The 21,206-nt window shown below is 40.1% G+C and overlaps 2 protein-coding genes and 3 non-coding genes across 5 annotated transcripts in view; 4 read left to right on the top strand and 1 right to left on the bottom strand.

Moving 5' to 3' along the window:
* Positions 1–3,219, top strand: part of LOC143445424 (hemicentin-2-like) — a 39,703-nt gene extending 36,484 nt beyond the window's left edge. The window contains exons 26-29 of the mRNA XM_076944523.1: positions 215–250; positions 1,443–1,475; positions 2,197–2,325; positions 2,540–3,219. Coding sequence (XP_076800638.1) covers positions 215–250; positions 1,443–1,475; positions 2,197–2,325; positions 2,540–2,679 — 338 coding nt within the window. The 3' untranslated portion in view covers positions 2,680–3,219. The remainder of the gene's footprint in view (positions 1–214; positions 251–1,442; positions 1,476–2,196; positions 2,326–2,539) is intronic.
* A 24-nt stretch (positions 3,220–3,243) lies between these two features.
* LOC143445425 (signal recognition particle receptor subunit alpha-like) lies at positions 3,244–8,202 on the bottom strand. Its single transcript, XM_076944525.1, has 14 exons — positions 7,725–8,202; positions 7,317–7,400; positions 7,032–7,192; positions 6,745–6,917; positions 6,533–6,647; positions 6,271–6,436; positions 5,903–5,982; positions 5,524–5,633; positions 5,292–5,378; positions 4,932–5,104; positions 4,537–4,750; positions 4,290–4,415; positions 3,927–4,063; positions 3,244–3,693 (listed from the first exon to the last, which is right to left on the bottom strand). The coding sequence occupies exons 1-14, from the start codon at positions 7,845–7,847 to the stop codon at positions 3,568–3,570; spliced, it is 1,875 nt and encodes a 624-aa protein (XP_076800640.1). The 5' UTR covers positions 7,848–8,202; the 3' UTR covers positions 3,244–3,567.
* An 8,420-nt stretch (positions 8,203–16,622) lies between these two features.
* Positions 16,623–16,704, top strand: Trnas-gga (transfer RNA serine (anticodon GGA)). The gene has a single exon. It is a non-coding gene; the product is annotated as a tRNA-Ser (tRNA).
* A 3,034-nt stretch (positions 16,705–19,738) lies between these two features.
* Trnas-gga (transfer RNA serine (anticodon GGA)) lies at positions 19,739–19,820 on the top strand. Its single transcript has one exon. It is a non-coding gene; the product is annotated as a tRNA-Ser (tRNA).
* An 872-nt stretch (positions 19,821–20,692) lies between these two features.
* Positions 20,693–20,774, top strand: Trnas-gga (transfer RNA serine (anticodon GGA)). The gene has a single exon. It is a non-coding gene; the product is annotated as a tRNA-Ser (tRNA).
* Positions 20,775–21,206: the final 432 nt, after the last annotated feature.

Below are 21,206 nucleotides of genomic sequence, written 5' to 3'. Positions count from 1 at the left end.
CAAACAATGGTACCTTTGAGTGTGGAGCCTCCAACGAACTGGGGTCACCTGCAGCTGTATCCTTCAAGCTTGGAGTCTTCGGTGAGTTTTATTTCCATTTAACGGTGTCGAGTGTTCTTATTGGTCCATTCAGCTGCTTATTTGACAATAGGCTTAAAATAAATCTAAATAATTAGTTTATCTCATCACTAACTAAAACATTGCTTTTATGCAGTGATACCGACAACCCCAGCCCCAACCACTGCTGAAAGTATGTCTTTGTTTTTTTTATTAACAAGCTTATTTTAAGTCATATTTATTATCTATACAATTTGAACTGTGCATGTTGAAGTATCAGACATGCATGTTGAAGTATCAGACATGCATGTACATATGATAGGAACATGCTATAGAACGCTATGAGCATGCGACTAAGCTTAAAGTTGAATGGCATTGCTTTAAAAGTAGGCCAAGGCTTGGCATTTTACCTTGTTAAAGATGGAAGGCTGTGGCTAAGTATGTTCTATGTAGCAAAATGTGTAGTCCATCTGCAATTTGCTTAAGATAAGCCTGACGCAATTGGCATGTGTCATGTCTCTGTTCTGTTTTACAATTACTTTCAATTTGTGAAATAATGTACTGCTAAAGTCCTCAAGCATATGTCACCAGTTTTTTTTAGTATGTTTTGGCTCTGATTTTTGCCTTGGTTCAAGTTACCTGTAAAAGTTTGTTTTCCACCAAAATACATCGGCAAACTAACACTTAACTATGATAACTGTTTTGTGTTGAAACATTTTTTATTCCTGGGCAGTGTTTCTCAAACTATTTTCCCACACCGACTCCAAATTGGTTTTCATATTTCATTGGACCTTGGTATAAATGATCTAATTTATAAATGTAGCGTTGCATGGAAATTTCTGGTATGTCAGTAAAGTCACTACTTACTCTCCGGTAGACTTATGCTTGTAGTAATTGTTAGTCATAATTTTATGGCAATGCAAATCAAAAGAACAACAAACCTACTTGAGTAAAACTTTTGCCAACTTACCCTTGTTAGTCCTAAATCCCTGGTTGAGAAACTCTGCCATAACACAAATACTCAATGTATTAGGAAGTGTGCTCTGTTCAATTGTGTTATAGATGGTATTCATGACTTGCAAATCTTTGCTTAAACATCACAGCCAAAATTAATAATGCTATTTTTGAAAGTAGACGAGTTACTTATAGCTACTTGGTTTATTCACTTAATCGTGTAGCGCTCTTATCAATCAATCAATCAATCAATATCAATGCAAAGCTTTAGTAGAAGTTAATATGGTGCTGGCTTGTTACTGATTTTATTAACTTTACAGAAAGTAGACAGAAATGTAGCCAATGAATAGAATCTATAACCGGGCAAATTACATTTTAACTAGCAAGTAACTCTAACAGCAGACTAACATTAAAGTGGTGTTTTTCTTTAGCTGTAACATCTGAAGAGTACAATGACATTGCAGGTACAAAATTTCTTGTTTTCTAAGCTATCTATTAGTTTTACAACTTCCTCTTGGTTTACCTCTGTATAATACTCCATACTTTTGATTTCACTAACGCTGTTTGTAGCTGTTTAACATAACTTGACTAAAACAATTGCTTCCTGCTGTTGTGAATAATTACACTTGTCATCAGACTTTCTACATAATTATGCTCTTCCCGAGCTTCTAAGCATGCTTATGTAATTTTTTGCTTCTTAAATTTCTAAAGACTTTCTGATGGAGATCAGGAAACAAAACAAAGGTGATTTTGTGTCAGTCACGTCACCGTGTGTGTTTTTGAAAAACAGATTCACTACATGTCTTGCATGATTGTGAAGGTGCATGGTTATCATTCATGGTATTCATTGCGTGATAGTGGAATTTAAATAGCAGATATTGACTGAAATAAATAAATTTTAGCCACCATTATCATGACGAATTTGAAATTTCAAACTTTAAAGTTTAAAATGTTGCATTGAACTGTGATTCAATGTTTTCAAAGCTCTGCGCCTGGCTAATTTCGTTTTTAACAGATACATATGGATATTACTGTGCATTCTATGTCAGCCAAATAAATCTATATTGTGCAGGAATTTAACAAAGTAGTCATGTGCACTGTAGTTCTTTCAAGCCTGAAAAATTTAGTAATAAAAGTTAAGCAAAGATTTTCCTCCTCAATTTGATGAAAATGTTTTCATCCCAGCTCCCACGCAACCTCTTCCTCGGGAAGCAGGAGCTGATGCTGCCGTCATTGGTGGAGTTGTGGCAGTCGCTGTCTTCATCCTCATCGTCACGGTGATTCTCCTCCTCCGATACTTCATGTCTCACAAAGGTGGGGATTTTGCAAAATATTCATCCCGTGAATAAAAATGTGAAAGTGTAACCTTCCAAAAGACAATATTTGTGACGACATAATATGATGTAACATCGTTGATGTTACGGTGTCATTTATAAGAGAAATTATAAAACCAAAGAGCGTCTAACTGATTGTGAGAAGCTGTTTGAAAACTAAGCCACAAAGTATTCATCACCTCAATCCCACGCAGGTGAATACTACACTCACGAGTTGAAGCCCAGTGACGAAGAAAGACCGGTCGAAGTTTCAGAATACAGTGACGATGATGACTTCCCACGCACCGAGTCCGACCTTCTTGGCGAGAAGAAGAGAACGGAGCACTTTTTGTAAATGGTTGGCACTCAATCGGACACTAGATGCATGCCGCCACCTTGTGGCATGGTTTTGGCTTGCATTGCACAATTAGTTTCATGAAAACAACTTTCTTGAAAGTGTTTTTTCCTCGACGTTAGTACATTGTGAGTCGCACAATTCAATGAAATTTGTATCACTTTGTGTGTTTTATAACATGCTTTTTTTATACTTTGGCGTTTAGATTTCATGTATACCTATTTTTACTGCATGCAAACGTTTGATTTGAATTCTGCTATTTGTATTAGTGTTAATTTGGCGCAAAATTAAACTATTCATTGTGAAAGAAATTCACATTCATTCAAAATCGTGCACTTTTAATAATGAGGTTAAATTGATGAACAAGTATTGTAATTTACACCTAATAAGGTATGTATTGCAATTTACAAAGATATACATGATTTGTGTATGTACTTTTTTGTGATGAAGTTTCAAAATTATTTTTGCGTGGGTTTTTACTGCGTTGTCATTTTAAGATCCGCTATCTATAATTAATATCAAACATGTTTTTATACACTACTTGTCCTAACGACTTTAACAATATCAGGCCATTTCACTTTTATTGCACAAAGTCAGAGAAATGCAAAAAACAACGCAATGAACCAAACTTAGACAATACAAAAACCACTGCGCTGCAAACCCAACCGTAATGAGTTGAAACAACAAATAATTCCCCTGAAAATCCTCCACAAATCTCAAGAAAATATCACCTACCCCAGCTTTAGATTGCTATTTTCGGCAAATGAAAATCCTGAACCCTACTATGTACAAAGAAGCAGTCACTGCACAAGCCACTATCAACAAGTTGTGTTTTTTATCCAATAAAGTCTGATAACAATTTATACAAGATTTTCTCTGGGGCCACTTCTACTTCAAGAGAGCATTCACAACTGCCTTGGCATTCAGACTTCTCAAATCCGGGTACGATTGACCAGTGCCAACAAACACAATTGGCTGTCCCGTGGTATAAGTCATCGAAATCGCTGCTCCAACCTTCATCAAAGATTACTTACTTATACTTTTTAGTATTACTGGATGTATAGGCTCGTGGATTTTTTTATGTCTCTATTTACGGGCTTTAAATAAATACCGGTTTAGTTCGTTCATCTGACATTTCATGAAAGAACCAAACCACGCTCGGTTCAATAATTTCAATGGCAACACTGAAAAACGCTAAAAGCTTGCGCCAGTTACAACATGATATTGTAAATAATATCTTTTCATACCTTGTCATCGATCGTGTCAAACTTGGTAAGTACGATGCCATCAATGGTCCGAGGATTTTGCACATTAGAGTGGTCGGCCAAGGCTTGATTGAATTTGACAAGTTGGTCCACCGCCTCATTTCCGACCAGGGCTTCGCCTGGATGAAAAAAGCTGTTGTTAGTCCCCACAGACACCCAATATAGCAAGGTACATCGATATACGCAGGTAACCAAGGTTGTGTTATAAGCATTAGTGGCGTTGTATTGTGCTGTCATTGTGCTGCTACAATTTCGCTGCGAGACGGCAACAAGCGTTCCCGAAAGCTAAGATTGCTTCCACAAATCAAGTGAGTCTTGACCAACCTAATCCATTCGGTCACCTACCCACAAAAAGCACAAGGTCAGGTGAATTGACAGCGATCAACTTGGCGAGTGCTCTCATCAGAGGTTCATTGTCCTGCATACGGCCGGCAGTGTCAACCAGCACCACATCATGGCGCATTTCACGGGCTACGAGAAATATTTTAAAGTGATAAACAAATTAAAACGCGTAATATAATTATAAACACAAAAATTTAAAATGACTGGGGTTAGTAATGAATATATGAAGCTTGCTATTCACGAGAAGGACCTGTGTTGATCGCCTGCATGGCAATACCAGCTGCATCTTTGCCGTATCCTTTTTCGAAAAGATGGACGCTCTCCCTTCCGCCATGCATCGAAGGTGGGTGAAGGGCGCTGAGTCGGGCGGTGTGCGTTCGAAGCTGTTCCACGGCGCCGGCACGAAAAGTGTCACAGGCGGCGATGAGAACGCGAAAGCCATTTTCCATCAACCAGAAACAGATCTGCATTCGATAGTTAAACGGGTCGATAAAGCATTAATGTACAAAGATACATAATAATTAATTAATCCTATCATAACGTATTAAATGACATCGGACGATTTGTAGAGTTCTTGGTACCGTTAGTATTTATTAATTACATCGTGTTATGTTGATTACTTTTAAAGTTTTGTATGTAACCAACCTTTGCTAGATTGGTAGATTTCCCAACTCCATTCACTCCACAGAAGGTGATGACGTATGGTTTGCCGGCTCTCTGAGATTCCAGAACGTCTCGAAGAATATCAACACGTCTTTTCGGAGTCAGGATCTGCACCAGAGATTCGTTCAAACTTTGCTTGACCGTGTAAGCAATGGCTGCCAAAAAGATTTTTTTAAGTAACGCCATACAGTAGATAAATTTTCTATTTTCGTTTATTTCATTAATATTTTTAAATGATAAAAATTGATAACAAGTTTTCCATTGCTTGTCTACCATAATTAGTTACGTTAAAAAAGCTGCAAAGAAACCTTAAAAATTCTCATCTTTGCTTTTAAGACTTACTGCTAAACGTCCCCAGCACTTTGCCCTCCAATTTGGTAGCAACAGAGTCACACATTTTCTTCGCAATATCCGCAGCAACGTTTTTGGCTGCAAAGAATACAACAATATGACCACTAGAACTACCCATTCGTACCCACCTTAAAATACAAAGTGACACAAATATATGACGAAGTAAAGACCATAAAAAACATATCCATTCTATGTCACAGTTTACACATAAAGAGTACATTACCTATTAAATGATCGCCCATAGTGTCAAGGGCAGGTTGCAAGGCCTCCTTGGTGAGGCCTTTTGCTCCAACAAGACCACGAAAGACACTGAAGAATCCACCAGAAGATTTCCTGAATGCAATTAATAAAACAAGTTTAATTTTACTATGGACATAGACTCCATCATAATCTACACATTGTCGGGCATTTTGAACAAGCATTGAGCAAAATTTAGTACTGCGACCTATAAAGGAATAAATACGATAATAACTGTTGATCAAGCAATTCTGCTGAACTTGTATAACTTGCCTGGAAATTTGGTTTGTTTTATCACTGATAGTCTTATTCTATGTATAAGTTAATTTTATTATTCATTTGTTTTACTGGTTAATTAGTTTTACTTTTCATCCACTTCCAATTCCTCAATCTCCTCATCTTCATCGTCGTCATCAAGTGCACGGATGTTGCGACACAAAGCTCGCTGACAAAAGAATAACAATTTCACAATAACATGAAATAATAATGAGCCAAGAGGATGAAGAATAACCCAACACATCCAATTCAGGGTTGATTTTCAGCTTTTTATGGTCATGAACCCTTATTAAAAATAATCAAGTCTGCGGATCCCAACACAAAATACTCCAGAAACTCATTCGATTTATAATTTCTGTTGGTCGTATAACATGTTGCAAACCCCATGCTGAGAACTTTTTCGCAACAACTTTTATTCAAATCTACACAACAAAGACGAAACAAAAATATTTTTCACCTGTTCCTCTGTCAGTTCTTCCTTCTCGACCTGTTCATTGGAGTGGCCATTAGTCATTGTTGGCGGAGCGCTGTAGTCAAGATCTTTTGTGTCTTTCGCGGTTCCACCCTTATCCCAAACCCTGTTCAGCTTCCCCTTCCTTTCGGGTGCTTTTTTACCTTCTTTCCTGGGGTCAATCAAATCATATACAACTTTAACTAGTATGAAATAGAAATAACAGAACTGATAATAATTGAACTTAAAATAACTGTTAAAATCGTACATGGTCGCCTTGGCAACTTTTGTCCTTTTTTGAATGAACTTCTCACGATTGCGAGCAATCTCTGGAGACTCCGTTTCACGCTGTGTTTTTGGTGAAGATTCGACACTACCTGTACCTGCATGGAAGCAAGAATTTGAGGGCAAAAAAGGTCAGAGCAAAAGTTATTGTAAGCAGATTTTTATAACATGAAATTTAAAAAATATGATAAATACCATTTGTAATGGATTTAGGACTTCCTTTCTTGATTACTTTTGCCTTATTTTCTGTTTCTTTGCCGTCCTTTTTATTTTGATCAATAACCAGCGACTTCACAGTTTTCTTTGCCTTGTCCGATTCGTGGAACTTTTTCATCACGACCTGTTGGGTTTTTGTTTCTTCCGCGTTCCTGTGTTATGACATTAAAGATTAAAATTAAAAATCTTGCACCAAAAGGACAAATGCGAGAAAAAAGTAAACATCGCAAAGTAAATCAAAACAAAAATACAAAAGCAAAGTCAACCTCAACATCTTCGTAAACATTGATTCAAAATCAAAGTTTGTTGTGAGCAAAATGAGAGAACCTTCGAGCAGCTTTTGTCTGTATCGATCACGAAATGTTCGGTGAACATCATCGATAAATTTATCCACGTAAAGTAGACTCAAAATCTTTTGATATCCCACCTTCACATGTATCATTATAAGTCATGGTAAGTAGAATGGTCAAGTGTAATATTCATACAGCACAAAAAAGGCTTTAAACTACTTGACATAACAAAAATTTATCAATTGCATAAAACTTGCGTACCACAAAAACAAGTTCAAATTCATTATCCAACTTATATTTCATCTGAAGTGCACCGTGATTGAAGAGAGCACTTCCCCCTCTTTCCTGCAAGAAAATTTTATCATTGCAAATGATACGAAAATACCTTAATGATGATTCTTAGCTTTACTATGTATGCATATGTGGTTAATCAAAACAAAGAAAACAAAGTCCTTGTCATCAACTATAGTGATCAGTGCTGTACACACATGCCTTAGACTGGTCAACAAGTTAAACTTTTCCATCTTTAAGCTAATTTATAAAAACAAACATGAATTTAAATAGGTTTTTTTGAATGCCAATTTCAGAGTTTATGATAAATAAAAAGTCAAGGCTTCAGCGCGAGCTTTGGTGCGAAAATTTGTGTGATCTTATCTGAACAGATCTTACCTGCAGTATCACAGATTTAATCAAAGCATTGATAGGCTCACTGAAGTTTGTCTTTACGCCCTGGAATGTGTAACACCATAAAACTAAACCTCCTTTGCTGAAGATGGTGAAAAAATCCAACATGTTCCAGGTATTATAAATTAAATATTGTTGGGAATGTCCTGTATTTCTTAGTTTCTGAACAAAAAGCTAAACGTTAAACAATCAATCATTTTATTTTTTGTCAAAAGTGTGGTGGGGATGAAAAAATCAAGCCAGTTGTTATTAGCATGCACTTATGAACCTGAAAAAGTGAAAAAACCGAAAAAGCTTAAAACAGTAAACAGAGTGACTATTTCATTGTATGTAGGTCACGTAGCCTGTTGTTACAGATAGGAGAATGGGAATGCATGCAAAAAGTTGATTTTAGCTGTTCAAGGTTTTAGTGGAGTTAGATTCAGATTAGAAGGTAGATCTAGGTTAGGTTCAAGTTACAACTCTATGTTATAATATTTAAGTTAACAAGAAACTGAGCCGTTAGCTTCGAAGTTCGAACACACGATTTTTTCCAGTGAAAGAGTGGCAGCCAATAGTAAAATGTTCTGATAATTGATAATAAATGATGGTAACAACTAGCACGGCCACTAAACCTATATATCAGCTACCAATGCGCCAAGGTTAAAGCAAGGTATAACCAACCTCCATTGCAGAAGTTTCCAGCATATACTAGCCTACTCTAGACAATGAAATTAAAAAGTGAACTCGATTCCTGTTGCCTTTCCTGTGTAATATCAGATTTTTGCAGTACCCCTGAAGAAGCAAGCTTATATTTGCGAAAGCTCGTGTAGAAAAATCAAAAATAAAGTTAACCTTCAGAGTGCCAACCTATATCTTGTTTTTTATTTTACTATAAACTTTGGTTAACACGATTCATCTTCATCAGTGTAATATCAGCTGGACTTAGTGACGTAAAGTTGATACGTCATTACTCTGCAGGCACTGAAGCGTAATTAGGGGATTTTAGAGCAATGTTTTTTTGATACATAAACATCATATATGAATGTAGATTATATTGTTTATTTTTTGTCATTACATATTGGAAGCATGGCTTTGATTTGTAATTTAGATTAGAAAGTTCAAAAATAGACTAAAACAACGAACCAATGGTTATGTTGTTACATTTTACGTCACCCTTCCATTTAAAAATTACATCGCTTTATTGACGTAACTTGTCTGCTTTGTTAGTTACTTGCCTGCTGATTAGTTGTTGTTTAATTGCCTCAGTAAACATTTATCCCTGGCTACGGCCGTGATGCAATTGGAGTTATTTTTTATTTCCTGACTTAAGTACGCCTGAATATACTTTTTAGGTTTTTGAGTGCATAAATTGCAAAGTTGAAGCAAATTGTAGAGGAAGATGAGGTAAGTTGAGCCACTTCTTAAATATTTTAAGCTTTATTTTTAAAAAATAGTAGGTTTCTACAGTCCAATGTAAATACAATACAGCATTCCCGGATGGTTTGAAATTTTAATAGCTACATATTACACATACAAAAATAACGAATATTTAACAAATAATAATTAATGTATAACTATTTCAAGTGAGCATTCTGCATTTTCTTTTGTCTTTCGGTTTCTGTGCAGTTGATTTTAAGAAATGGGAGGATTGCTGATGGGGAGATATAACTTTTGCTAGTCTTGTGATAGCAACTCAGCACGCTGTCATCAGTATGTTGGTATGATTGATTATGTGTAGGAAATCCATGATCATGACGACAGCTGAGCCTTCCTGCTGATTCAACACTTGAAACTTCCTAGTCAACTGCATTCATTTGAAATGAATTGGTGTTATTCGGTAAGTTTAGTTGTGCCTATGCCGCAGCATCCATTGTAAAATCGGAGATACCAGCAGAAGGCATTGGTTGATCGGTCAAGTCGCTGGCAGCAAATTCGGATGTCGGAAACACATCAACGTTTAGCGGATAAATTCTTGTACAGTAGAAGCAAAGCCCAAGATAATATTTCGAGGTATCATAGCTAGCAAGTAAGCAGTCTTTACCAAAGCCGGAATATCAAATATTTTTAAGGTTTTCCCAGGGTTATTTATCATCCAACAGTCGACTGCTCTGCCATTGCACAATTTAAAAGGGTTGTAAATTGATATGTCTGTAATGAAAAGTGGTATAATGGTACCTTAACCTGTAAGGTTTACCCACTACACTACAAAGTCTGTTTACTTGTGTATATCTTAACAGTGAACTTTGATAGACTTCAGCAATAATGACACAGGAATGACTACTGTATAATCTGATTATATTTGAAGCTTCTTTGAACGAATACATCAAGATAGAAAATTGTGACAGCAACAGCATAAAGACATGTTGCGGCGTTGAACGTACGACTGAAAAAAGATGACTCGTAATGCACGCACAGTAAGAGAGAAGCAATCGATTACGTCACGCAGTGTTATGCTTCGCTGATTCGATAGATGAGAATTCTATGTCGTACACAATTTTATATTATATTAAGTGATATATTTATCACATGTCTAACGGCTGCAGGCGATCCGAAGTGTGTGGCGGTATTGTTCACATGACAATACCGTTTTCACGAGCGATTCTAACAACTTTTGTTGATATTTGCGCTTCATGATTTTCGAGAATCAGAAGTACCTTTTTCTACCGAATATCTGCTATGTTGAACAAAATGCTCAAAGTATTGTACAAACATTTCCTCATTTATCCAACCGGACTTTGTGGCCATACAAAGAGATCCTATTGGTGCACCTACCAGAAAATGATCGCAATATTGGAAAAATAAACGCAGGAGGTACTGTATTTCCCACGCATTGATGGTGCAGAAAACCGTCAGTAGCTCGCCACGCTCAGCGGATGTAATTGCTGCTACTCGCTTTTGTCCTTTTTCACTCTATACACTCCGTGGCATTTGAACGGTGGTAACACCGGTTTCATCAACGTTGTAGACTTCAGCTGGCTGAAACGAGCATCTAATTAAATATAATTAGCTGATAAAAGAAAGATATTAACAAATGTAGCATTGTTGTCAAAATGTTGAAATAAATATCAGAAGTTTACCTGTCATGGGCTACTGTTCTTAAATTAGTGAAAAACTTCATAACAGTTTGTCTATTAAACGCTGTTGTTCGTGCCATGGATGTTCCTTCGGGTCTTTTTACGAAAATATAATGCTAGAAGAAGGTATCAAGACGTTGTTAGATATTGCAGCTTCATAAGCATCCTTACGAAATTTAACGTTTGATAGGCCATGAAAGCGCTTAGCAAGAACTTTTACATGGCCTGACAATTCTTCTTTAAATGTATTTCAAAATATTCGCTGTTATTCTGTTACATTATCATATCCATAGCACGATTTATCGTTAGTCTTCGATCTGGTGATGAATCGTTGAAATTTCATTCTATCAGTGCGGTGGTTCTTGGCTGCCGCCCTAATCGACTTCCCTTCTTCAACTTCTTCAGTAGTAGGCTTACCATAATTTTGTGGCTTCAAAACGGGACGCTTTCAAACAACCTAAACCCCTTAGCTGTGAGTTTTTAACTTGACATTTTTCGGAATTATTACGTAGGCCTACATTTAAAACCACCCTAGCTGTCTTCATTGACCATATTGCCATCGAAAGTTCAAGTGCTTGTTCTCTAAATATCGGTTTCAATTCGAAAAATAGGAAGGAATTGACGTTAACGATACAAAGATGTCTGCCTCTATTTCACCGGAAAATTACCGTACCAATTATCCGCTAACAATAACGTCACAATAACATTTTTATCGAATACAATGAAATAAATAACAAACAAGATCTCGAATTCTTCTTCAAGAAGTACCGGTACGTTGCACAGCAAAAACAATAATAAGAACATGCTAATGTTCGTGCATGGCTTCTATGCGGTATGCCTATGCTGGCTGACTGAATGCCAAACCGGGACGTTTGGCCGACCGATCGGGACGCCGGGACAAGACGTTAAAAATGGGGACTGTCCCGGCTAAAACGGGACGTATGGTAAATCTAACTCTAGCAATAGAACATCTTTGCATCACTCAATCCAGTAAAAGCAAAATCTGTTGTGACCTGCATAAAAAACCAGGGTTGCCACGGCCACAACGTGAAGTACTAACCACTATTGAATATAGGATCACAGCTGGATAAGTAGCAGAGGATGGTTTCGATCCATCGACCTCTGGGTTATGGGCCCAGCACGCTTCCGCTGCGCCACTCTTCTGAATGAGTGAATATTAGCTTTCTAGTTTAGATCAATTTTAGCCTTTTTTAAAATTTACCAACTAAGCAACCCAGTTAAAATGATTAAGTTATCAATTATATATGTAATAAACCCACTATTGAGATTGCGACAATAAAAATTTGCATCGATTCATGCTGTTGATCATCGGCAACTTTTAGCTGAATTGATAAGCATTGATTTAAATAGCCGATATCGGACATTGTGTTCGACTCTAGCAACAGAACAGCTTTGCATCACTCAATCCAGTAAAAGGAAAATCTGCTGTGACCTGGATTCGAACGAGGGTTGCCACGGCCACAACGTGGAGTACTAACCACTATACCAGGGGTGGCCAGACATGCTTCATGCTCGAGCCGCATATTACCAATTCGAGCTTTAAAAGAGCCGCAACACAAACACAATAAAAAATACGAATTTATTCACTCACAACGAAGTGTAGCTATTGATAAACATTAGTGCTGCGTGGTGATACTATGAGTCTCCACCTGGGCTTCACCAACTCTTTTTGCAATTATTAGTGTAACCGTAACCGAGACTTAAAACTAGGTCAGCCCTGAGGTACAGCTTCAAACTGACAGTTTACTTAACTACAGTGTACAAGTTCTGTACACTTCTGTACACTTCTGTACAATAATGTCCTTTTTGGAGTGTAATTTGATTATTACTAACAATGAGTCCATTGTTACTACGTGTGATAGAAAGCATTGTTTCATAATCTGATCAAACAACTCGTCTAGACCGGGAAAATGCATGTCTAATTCAACAATGCAAATTCATTAAAGAGCCGCAATTAAAGGCTCAAAGAGCCGCATGCGGCTCAAGAGCCGCAGTTTGGCCACCCCTGCGCTATACGATCACAGCCGGATAAGTAGCAGAGGATGGTTTCGATCCATCAACCTCTGGGTTATGGGCCCAGCACGCTTCCGCTGCGCCACTCTGCTGAATGAGTGAATATAAGCTTTCTAGTTTAGATCAATTTTAGCCTTTTTTAAAATTTACCAACTAAGCAACCCAGTTAAATGTAGAATGTCACACGCAATATAACGTATTGATGTAAGCCCACAATGTAATTTTTCAATCGTATTTTGACGTTTTTGTTACTCAGTTCATACAAAGTTATGGTAGTATTCAGAAAACATATCAACGCAAAAGCTATAAATTGGTAGCATTTGAAAATATTGTTATTTGTGTAGAATGTATGTTGTGTTAGTAGTTCAAACAAGTACTACTACTAGAGTACGCTAAAGAACTCATGGCACAGTGGAAAAATCGGAGAACGTCGATAGACAAGCTGCAGGTTCAAACCAGCGAGCCGCAGAGCGACGAGCCAACAACCGATTGATGACCATTTGTCTGTATAGGCCACCAGCTGGCCAGACTCACGTCTAGGCCACCAGCTGGCCAGACTCACGTCAATCCTGAGTATTTAGGAAGCTGCCGGAAGCTGTAAAAAAAGTTGCAAAAGTTGCAAAAACTTACCCTACTAATCACCTAATCCTAATCCTAATCACTTACCTTATATAATATATGTAGATATCTATATATAGATATAGTCATAAGTAAAACTAAAATTTATGAATTTCTTCACGTTTAAGGGGTCACCTCCCAATAAAACGACAATTTTGTGCCGGCAACACAGTGATTGTGACCGTGTCGCACTCAATGCGTCATATTAAAAAAAGTAAAAATTTTCCGGTCCAATGCGCATGTGACGTCGATGTGGAGTAGTTCGTCGTTGCTTTGACGACAGCTGGTTCCAGGTCTAGGCTAAGTTGTAAATTTTGTGTGGGTTTGAATTTTTGTTTTTTTGGAGTATTTGTCATAAAATGTTAAGCTAAAAACTTGTTGTAAAGTTTAGGCAATTGTTATAGAAAACTGAGTACATGGATTTTGTCCAAATTAAGACTGTAGACAGACATAACCTAGGTCTTGTTGCAAGCCAAAATGCAGGGTAGGTTTATGATGTAGTTTTGCGTTGGTAGCTTCTTGATTTAATGTACTTTGCATTGAAAAGCCTATCTCTTTGAATTGGGACATGACCCCTTAAGCAAATAACAGAAGTTTACTTTAGTACTTAAAATTTAGTTGAAACTAGCTTATAGTTAATACACTACAGAGACGTAGGCGTAGCTAGGTCTCGAAATCAGCTTGATTTTCATCTAGACTACGCTAGCTTGATTTTCATCTAGACTACCCTAGCTAGATTTTCATCTAGACTACGCTAGCTTGATTTTCATCTAGACTACGCTAGCTACATTTTCATCTTGTCAGATTTGAAAGTCAGGAGAAGATTCCGGAAACACCGACATGGTGGAATCTATCTAGTGATTCGAGAAAAGTGCCATTTTATCTATTTGCATTGCACATTAAGCACAGTTGTCGTGGCCGAGTGGTTAAGGCGACAGGCTCGAAATCTGCTGGGCTCTGCCCGCGTAGGTTCGAATCCCACCGACAACGCCGATATTACTTTTGCAATTTCATATGGATATTCGGAAATGTGCCATTTTAACTATTTCATCTATGCATTAAGCACAGTTGTCGTGACCGAGTGGTTAAGGCGACAGGCTCGAAATCTGTTGGGCCCAGCACGCGTAGGTTCGAATCCTGCCGACAACGCCGATATTACTTTTGCAATTTCATATGAAGTCCTAAAGCAATAAAGTCAAGATGCGCAGAAAGCATAGGGTGGGCGGGGGGAACCCATAGCACAACGGAAAAACCGGAAAACGTCGACAGACAAGCTGCAGGTTCAAACCAGCGAGCCGCAGAGCGACGAGCCAACAACCGTTTGATGACCATTTGTCTGTATAGGCCACTCTAGACTCACGTCTAGGCCACCAGCTGGCCAGACTCACGTCTAGGCCACCAGCTGGCCAGACTCACGTCAATCCTGAGTATTTAGGAAGCTGCCGGAAGCTGTAAAAAAAGTTGCAAAAGTTGCAAAAACTTACCCTACTAATCACCTAATCCTAATCCTAATCACTTACCTTATATAATATATATAGATATCTATATATAGATATAGTCATAAGTAAAACTAAAATTTATGAATTTCTTCACGTTTAAGGGGTCACCTCCCAATAAAACGACAATTTTGTGCCGGCAACACAGTGATTGTGACCGTGTCGCACTCAATGCGTCATATTAAAAAAAGTAAAAATTTTCCGGTCCAATGCGCATGTGACGTCGATGTGGAGTAGTTCGTCGTTGCTTTGACGACAGCTGGTTCCAGGTCTAGGCTAAGTTGTAAATTTTGTGTGGGTTTGAATTTTTGTTTTTTTGGAGTATTTGTCATAAAATGTTAAGCTAAAAACTTGTTGTAAAGTTTAGGCAATTGTTATAGAAAACTGAGTACATGGATTTTGTCCAAATTAAGACTGTAGACAGACATAACCTAGGTCTTGTTGCAAGCCAAAATGCAGGGTAGGTTTATGATGTAGTTTTGCGTTGGTAGCTTCTTGATTTAATGTACTTTGTATTGAAAAGCCTATCTCTTTGAATTGGGACATGACCCCTTAAGCAAATAACAGAAGTTTACTTTAGTACTTAAAATTTAGTTGAAACTAGCTTATAGTTAATACACTACAGAGACGTAGGCGTAGCTAGGTCTCGAAATCAGCTTGATTTTCATCTAGACTACGCTAGCTTGATTTTCATCTAGACTACCCTAGCTAGATTTTCATCTAGACTACGCTAGCTTGATTTTCATCTAGACTACGCTAGCTACATTTTCATCTTGTCAGATTTGAAAGTCAGGAGAAGATTCCGGAAACACCGACATGGTGGAATCTATCTAGTGATTCGAGAAAAGTGCCATTTTATCTATTTGCATTGCACATTAAGCACAGTTGTCGTGGCCGAGTGGTTAAGGCGACAGGCTCGAAATCTGCTGGGCTCTGCCCGCGTAGGTTCGAATCCCACCGACAACGCCGATATTACTTTTGCAATTTCATATGGATATTCGGAAATGTGGGATTTTAACTATTTCATCTATGCATTAAGCACAGTTGTCGTGGCCGAGTGGTTAAGGCGACAGACTCGAAATCGGCTGGGCCCTGCCCGCGTAGGTTCGAATCCTGCCGACAACGCAGATATTACTTTTGCAATTTCATATGGATATTCGGAAATGTGGCATTTTAACAATTTCATCTATGCATTAAGCACAGTTGTCGTGGCCGAGTGGTTAAGGCGACAGACTCGAAATCGGCTGGGCCCTGCCCGCGTAGGTTCGAATCCTGCCGACAACGCAGATATTACTTTTGCAATTTCATATGGATATTCGGAAATGTGCCATTTTAACTATTTCATCTATGCATTAAGCACAGTTGTCGTGGCCGAGTGGTTAAGGCGACAGACTCGAAATCGGCTGGGCCCTGCCCGCGTAGGTTCGAATCCTGCCGACAACGCAGATATTACTTTTGCAATTTCATATGGATATTCGGAAATGTGGCATTTTAACTATTTCATCTATGCATTAAGCACAGTTGTCGTGACCGAGTGGTTAAGGCGACAGGCTCGAAATCTGTTGGGCCCAGCACGCGTAGGTTCGAATCCTGCCGACAACGCCGATATTACTTTTGCAATTTCATATGGATATTCGGAAATGTAGTATTTTAACTATTTCATCTATGCATTAAGCACAGTTGTCGTGGCCGAGTGGTTAAGGCGACAGACTGGAAATCTGCTGGGCTCTGCCCGCGTAGGTTCGAATCCCGTGGACAACGCAGATATTACTTTTGCAATTTCATATGGATATTCGGAAATGTGCCATTTTAACTATTTCATCTATGCATTAAGCACAGTTGTCGTGACCGAGTGGTTAAGGCGACAGGCTCGAAATCTGTTGGGCCCAGCACGCGTAGGTTCGAATCCTGCCGACAACGCCGATATTACTTTTGCAATTTCATATGAAGTCCTAAAGCAATAAAGTCAAGATGCGCACAAAGCATAGGGTGGGTGGGGGGAACCCATAGCACAACGGAAAAACCGGAAAACGTCGACAGACAAGCTGCAGGTTCAAACCAGCGAGCCGCAGAGCGACGAGCCAACAACCGTTTGATGACCATTTGTCTGTATAGGCCACTCTAGACTCACGTCTAGGCCACCAGCTGGCCAGACTCACGTCTAGGCCACCAGCTGGCCAGACTCACGTCTAGGCCACCAGCTGGCCAGACTCACGTCTAGGCCACCAGCTGGCCAGACTCACGTCTAGGCCACCAGCTGGCCAGACTCACGTCTAGGCCACCAGCTGGCCAGACTCACGTCTAGGCCACCAGCTGGCCAGACTCACGTCTAGGCCACCAGCTGGCCAGACTCACGTCTAGGCCACCAGCTGGCCAGACTCACGTCTAGGCCACCAGCTGGCCAGACTCACGTCTAGGCCACCAGCTGGCCAGACTCACGTCTAGGCCACCAGCTGGCCAGACTCACGTCTAGGCCACCAGCTGGCCAGACTCACGTCTAGGCCACCAGCTGGCCAGACTCACGTCTAGGCCACCAGCTGGCCAGACTCACGTCTAGGCCACCAGCTGGCCAGACTCACGTCTAGGCCACCAGCTGGCCAGACTCACGTCTAGGCCACCAGCTGGCCAGACTCACGTCTAGGCCACCAGCTGGCCAGACTCACGTCTAGGCCACCAGCTGGCCAGACTCACGTCTAGGCCACCAGCTGGCCAGACTCACGTCTAGGCCACCAGCTGGCCAGACTCACGTCTAGGCCACCAGCTGGCCAGACTCACGTCTAGGCCACCAGCTGGCCAGACTCACGTCTAGGCCACCAGCTGGCCAGACTCACGTCTAGGCCACCAGCTGGCCAGACTCACGTCTAGGCCACCAGCTGGCCAGACTCACGTCTAGGCCACCAGCTGGCCAGACTCACGTCTAGGCCACCAGCTGGCCAGACTCACGTCTAGGCCACCAGCTGGCCAGACTCACGTCTAGGCCACCAGCTGGCCAGACTCACGTCTAGGCCACCAGCTGGCCAGACTCACGTCTAGGCCACCAGCTGGCCAGACTCACGTCTAGGCCACCAGCTGGCCAGACTCACGTCTAGGCCACCAGCTGGCCAGACTCACGTCTAGGCCACCAGCTGGCCAGACTCACGTCTAGGCCACCAGCTGGCCAGACTCACGTCTAGGCCACCAGCTGGCCAGACTCACGTCAATCCTGAGTATTTAGGAAGCTGCCGGAAGCTGTAAAAAAAGTTGCAAAAGTTGCAAAAACTTACCCTACTAATCACCTAATCCTAATCCTAATCACTTACCTTATATAATATATATAGATATCTATATATAGATATAGTCATAAGTAAAACTAAAATTTATGAATTTCTTCACGTTTAAGGGGTCACCTCCCAATAAAACGACAATTTTGTGCCGGCAACACAGTGATTGTGACCGTGTCGCACTCAATGCGTCATATTAAAAAAAGTAAAAATTTTCCGGTCCAATGCGCATGTGACGTCGATGTGGAGTAGTTCGTCGTTGCTTTGACGACAGCTGGTTCCAGGTCTAGGTTAAGTTGTAAATTTTGTGTGGGTTTGAGTTTTTGTTTTTTTGGAGTATTTGTCATAAAATGTTAAGCTAAAAACTTGTTGTAAAGTTTAGGCAATTGTTATAGAAAACTGAGTACATGGATTTTGTCCAAATTAAGACTGTAGACAAACATAACCTAGGTCTTGTTGCAAGCCAAAATGCAGGGTAGGTTTATGATGTAGTTTTGCGTTGGTAGCTTCTTGATTTAATGTACTTTGCATTGAAAAGCCTATCTCTTTGAATTGGGACATGACCCCTTAAGCAAATAACAGAAGTTTACTTTAGTACTTAAAATTTAGTTGAAACTAGCTTATAGTTAATACACTACAGAGACGTAGGCGTAGCTAGGTCTCGAAATCAGCTTGATTTTCATCTAGACTACGCTAGCTTGATTTTCATCTAGACTACCCTAGCTAGATTTTCATCTAGACTACGCTAGCTTGATTTTCATCTAGACTACGCTAGCTACATTTTCATCTTGTCAGATTTGAAAGTCAGGAGAAGATTCCGGAAACACCGACATGGTGGAATCTATCTAGTGATTCGAGAAAAGTGCCATTTTATCTATTTGCATTGCACATTAAGCACAGTTGTCGTGGCCGAGTGGTTAAGGCGACAGGCTCGAAATCTGCTGGGCTCTGCCCGCGTAGGTTCGAATCCCACCGACAACGCCGATATTACTTTTGCAATTTCATATGGATATTCGGAAATGTGGGATTTTAACTATTTCATCTATGCATTAAGCACAGTTGTCGTGGCCGAGTGGTTAAGGCGACAGACTCGAAATCGGCTGGGCCCTGCCCGCGTAGGTTCGAATCCTGCCGACAACGCAGATATTACTTTTGCAATTTCATATGGATATTCGGAAATGTGCCATTTTAACTATTTCATCTATGCATTAAGCACAGTTGTCGTGGCCGAGTGGTTAAGGCGACAGACTCGAAATCGGCTGGGCCCTGCCCGCGTAGGTTCGAATCCTGCCGACAACGCAGATATTACTTTTGCAATTTCATATGGATATTCGGAAATGTGGCATTTTAACTATTTCATCTATGCATTAAGCACAGTTGTCGTGACCGAGTGGTTAAGGCGACAGGCTCGAAATCTGTTGGGCCCAGCACGCGTAGGTTCGAATCCTGCCGACAACGCCGATATTACTTTTGCAATTTCATATGGATATTCGGAAATGTAGTATTTTAACTATTTCATCTATGCATTAAGCACAGTTGTCGTGGCCGAGTGGTTAAGGCGACAGACTGGAAATCTGCTGGGCTCTGCCCGCGTAGGTTCGAATCCCGTGGACAACGCAGATATTACTTTTGCAATTTCATATGGATATTCGGAAATGTGGCATTTTAACAATTTCATCTATGCATTAAGCACAGTTGTCGTGGCCGAGTGGTTAAGGCGACAGACTCGAAATCGGCTGGGCCCTGCCCGCGTAGGTTCGAATCCTGCCGACAACGCAGATATTACTTTTGCAATTTCATATGGATATTCGGAAATGTGGCATTTTAACTATTTCATCTATGCATTAAGCACAGTTGTCGTGGCCGAGTGGTTAAGGCGACAGACTCGAAATCGGCTGGGCCCTGCCCGCGTAGGTTCGAATCCTGCCGACAACGCAGATATTACTTTTGCAATTTCATATGGATATTCGGAAATGTGCCATTTTAACTATTTCATCTATGCATTAAGCACAGTTGTCGTGACCGAGTGGTTAAGGCGACAGGCTCGAAATCTGTTGGGCCCAGCACGCGTAGGTTCGAATCCTGCCGACAACGCAGATATTACTTTTGCAATTTCATATGGATATTCGGAAATGTGCCATTTTAACTATTTCATCTATGCATTAAGCACAGTTGTCGTGGCCGAGTGGTTAAGGCGACAGACTCGAAATCGGCTGGGCCCTGCCCGCGTAGGTTCGAATCCTGCCGACAACGCAGATATTACTTTTGCAATTTCATATGGATATTCGGAAATGTGGCATTTTAACTATTTCATCTATGCATTAAGCACAGTTGTCGTGACCGAGTGGTTAAGGCGACAGGCTCGAAATCTGTTGGGCCCAGCACGCGTAGGTTCGAATCCTGCCGACAACGCCGATATTACTTTTGCAATTTCATATGGATATTCGGAAATGTAGTATTTTAACTATTTCATCTATGCATTAAGCACAGTTGTCGTGGCCGAGTGGTTAAGGCGACAGACTGGAAATCTGCTGGGCTCTGCCCGCGTAGGTTCGAATCCCGTGGACAACGCAGATATTACTTTTGCAATTTCATATGGATATTCGGAAAGGTGCCATTTTAACTATTTCATCTATGCATCGTCTAGGCCACCAGCTGGCCAGACTCACGTCTAGGCCACCAGCTGGCCAGACTCACGTCTAGGCCACCAGCTGGCCAGACTCACGTCAATCCTGAGTATTTAGGAAGCTGCCGGAAGCTGTAAAAAAAGTTGCAAAAGTTGCAAAAACTTACCCTACTAATCACCTAATCCTAATCCTAATCACTTACCTTATATAATATATATAGATATAGTCATAAGTAAAACTAAAATTTATGAATTTCTTCACGTTTAAGGGGTCACCTCCCAATAAAACGACAATTTTGTGCCGGCAACACAGTGATTGTGACCGTGTCGCACTCAATGCGTCATATTAAAAAAAGTAAAAATTTTCCGGTCCAATG

Source organism: Clavelina lepadiformis, chromosome 2 (genome assembly GCF_947623445.1).
Source record: "Clavelina lepadiformis chromosome 2, kaClaLepa1.1, whole genome shotgun sequence".
In the NCBI taxonomy this organism is placed as follows: domain Eukaryota; kingdom Metazoa; phylum Chordata; class Ascidiacea; order Aplousobranchia; family Clavelinidae; genus Clavelina; species Clavelina lepadiformis.
This window is presented reverse-complemented; position numbering and strand designations above follow the sequence as displayed.

Excerpts from the sequence above, each read along its gene's own strand:
- LOC143445425 (XM_076944525.1), bottom strand. The coding sequence starts at position 7,847 with ATGTTGGATTTTTTCACCATCTTCAGCAAAGGAGGTTTAGTTTTATGG. Across the intron at positions 7,401-7,724 it reads TTAAATCTGTGATACTGCAG|GAAAGAGGGGGAAGTGCTCT; the intron begins GTAAGATCTGTT and ends ATTTTCTTGCAG. Across the intron at positions 7,193-7,316 it reads AATTTGAACTTGTTTTTGTG|GTGGGATATCAAAAGATTTT; the intron begins GTACGCAAGTTT and ends ATACATGTGAAG.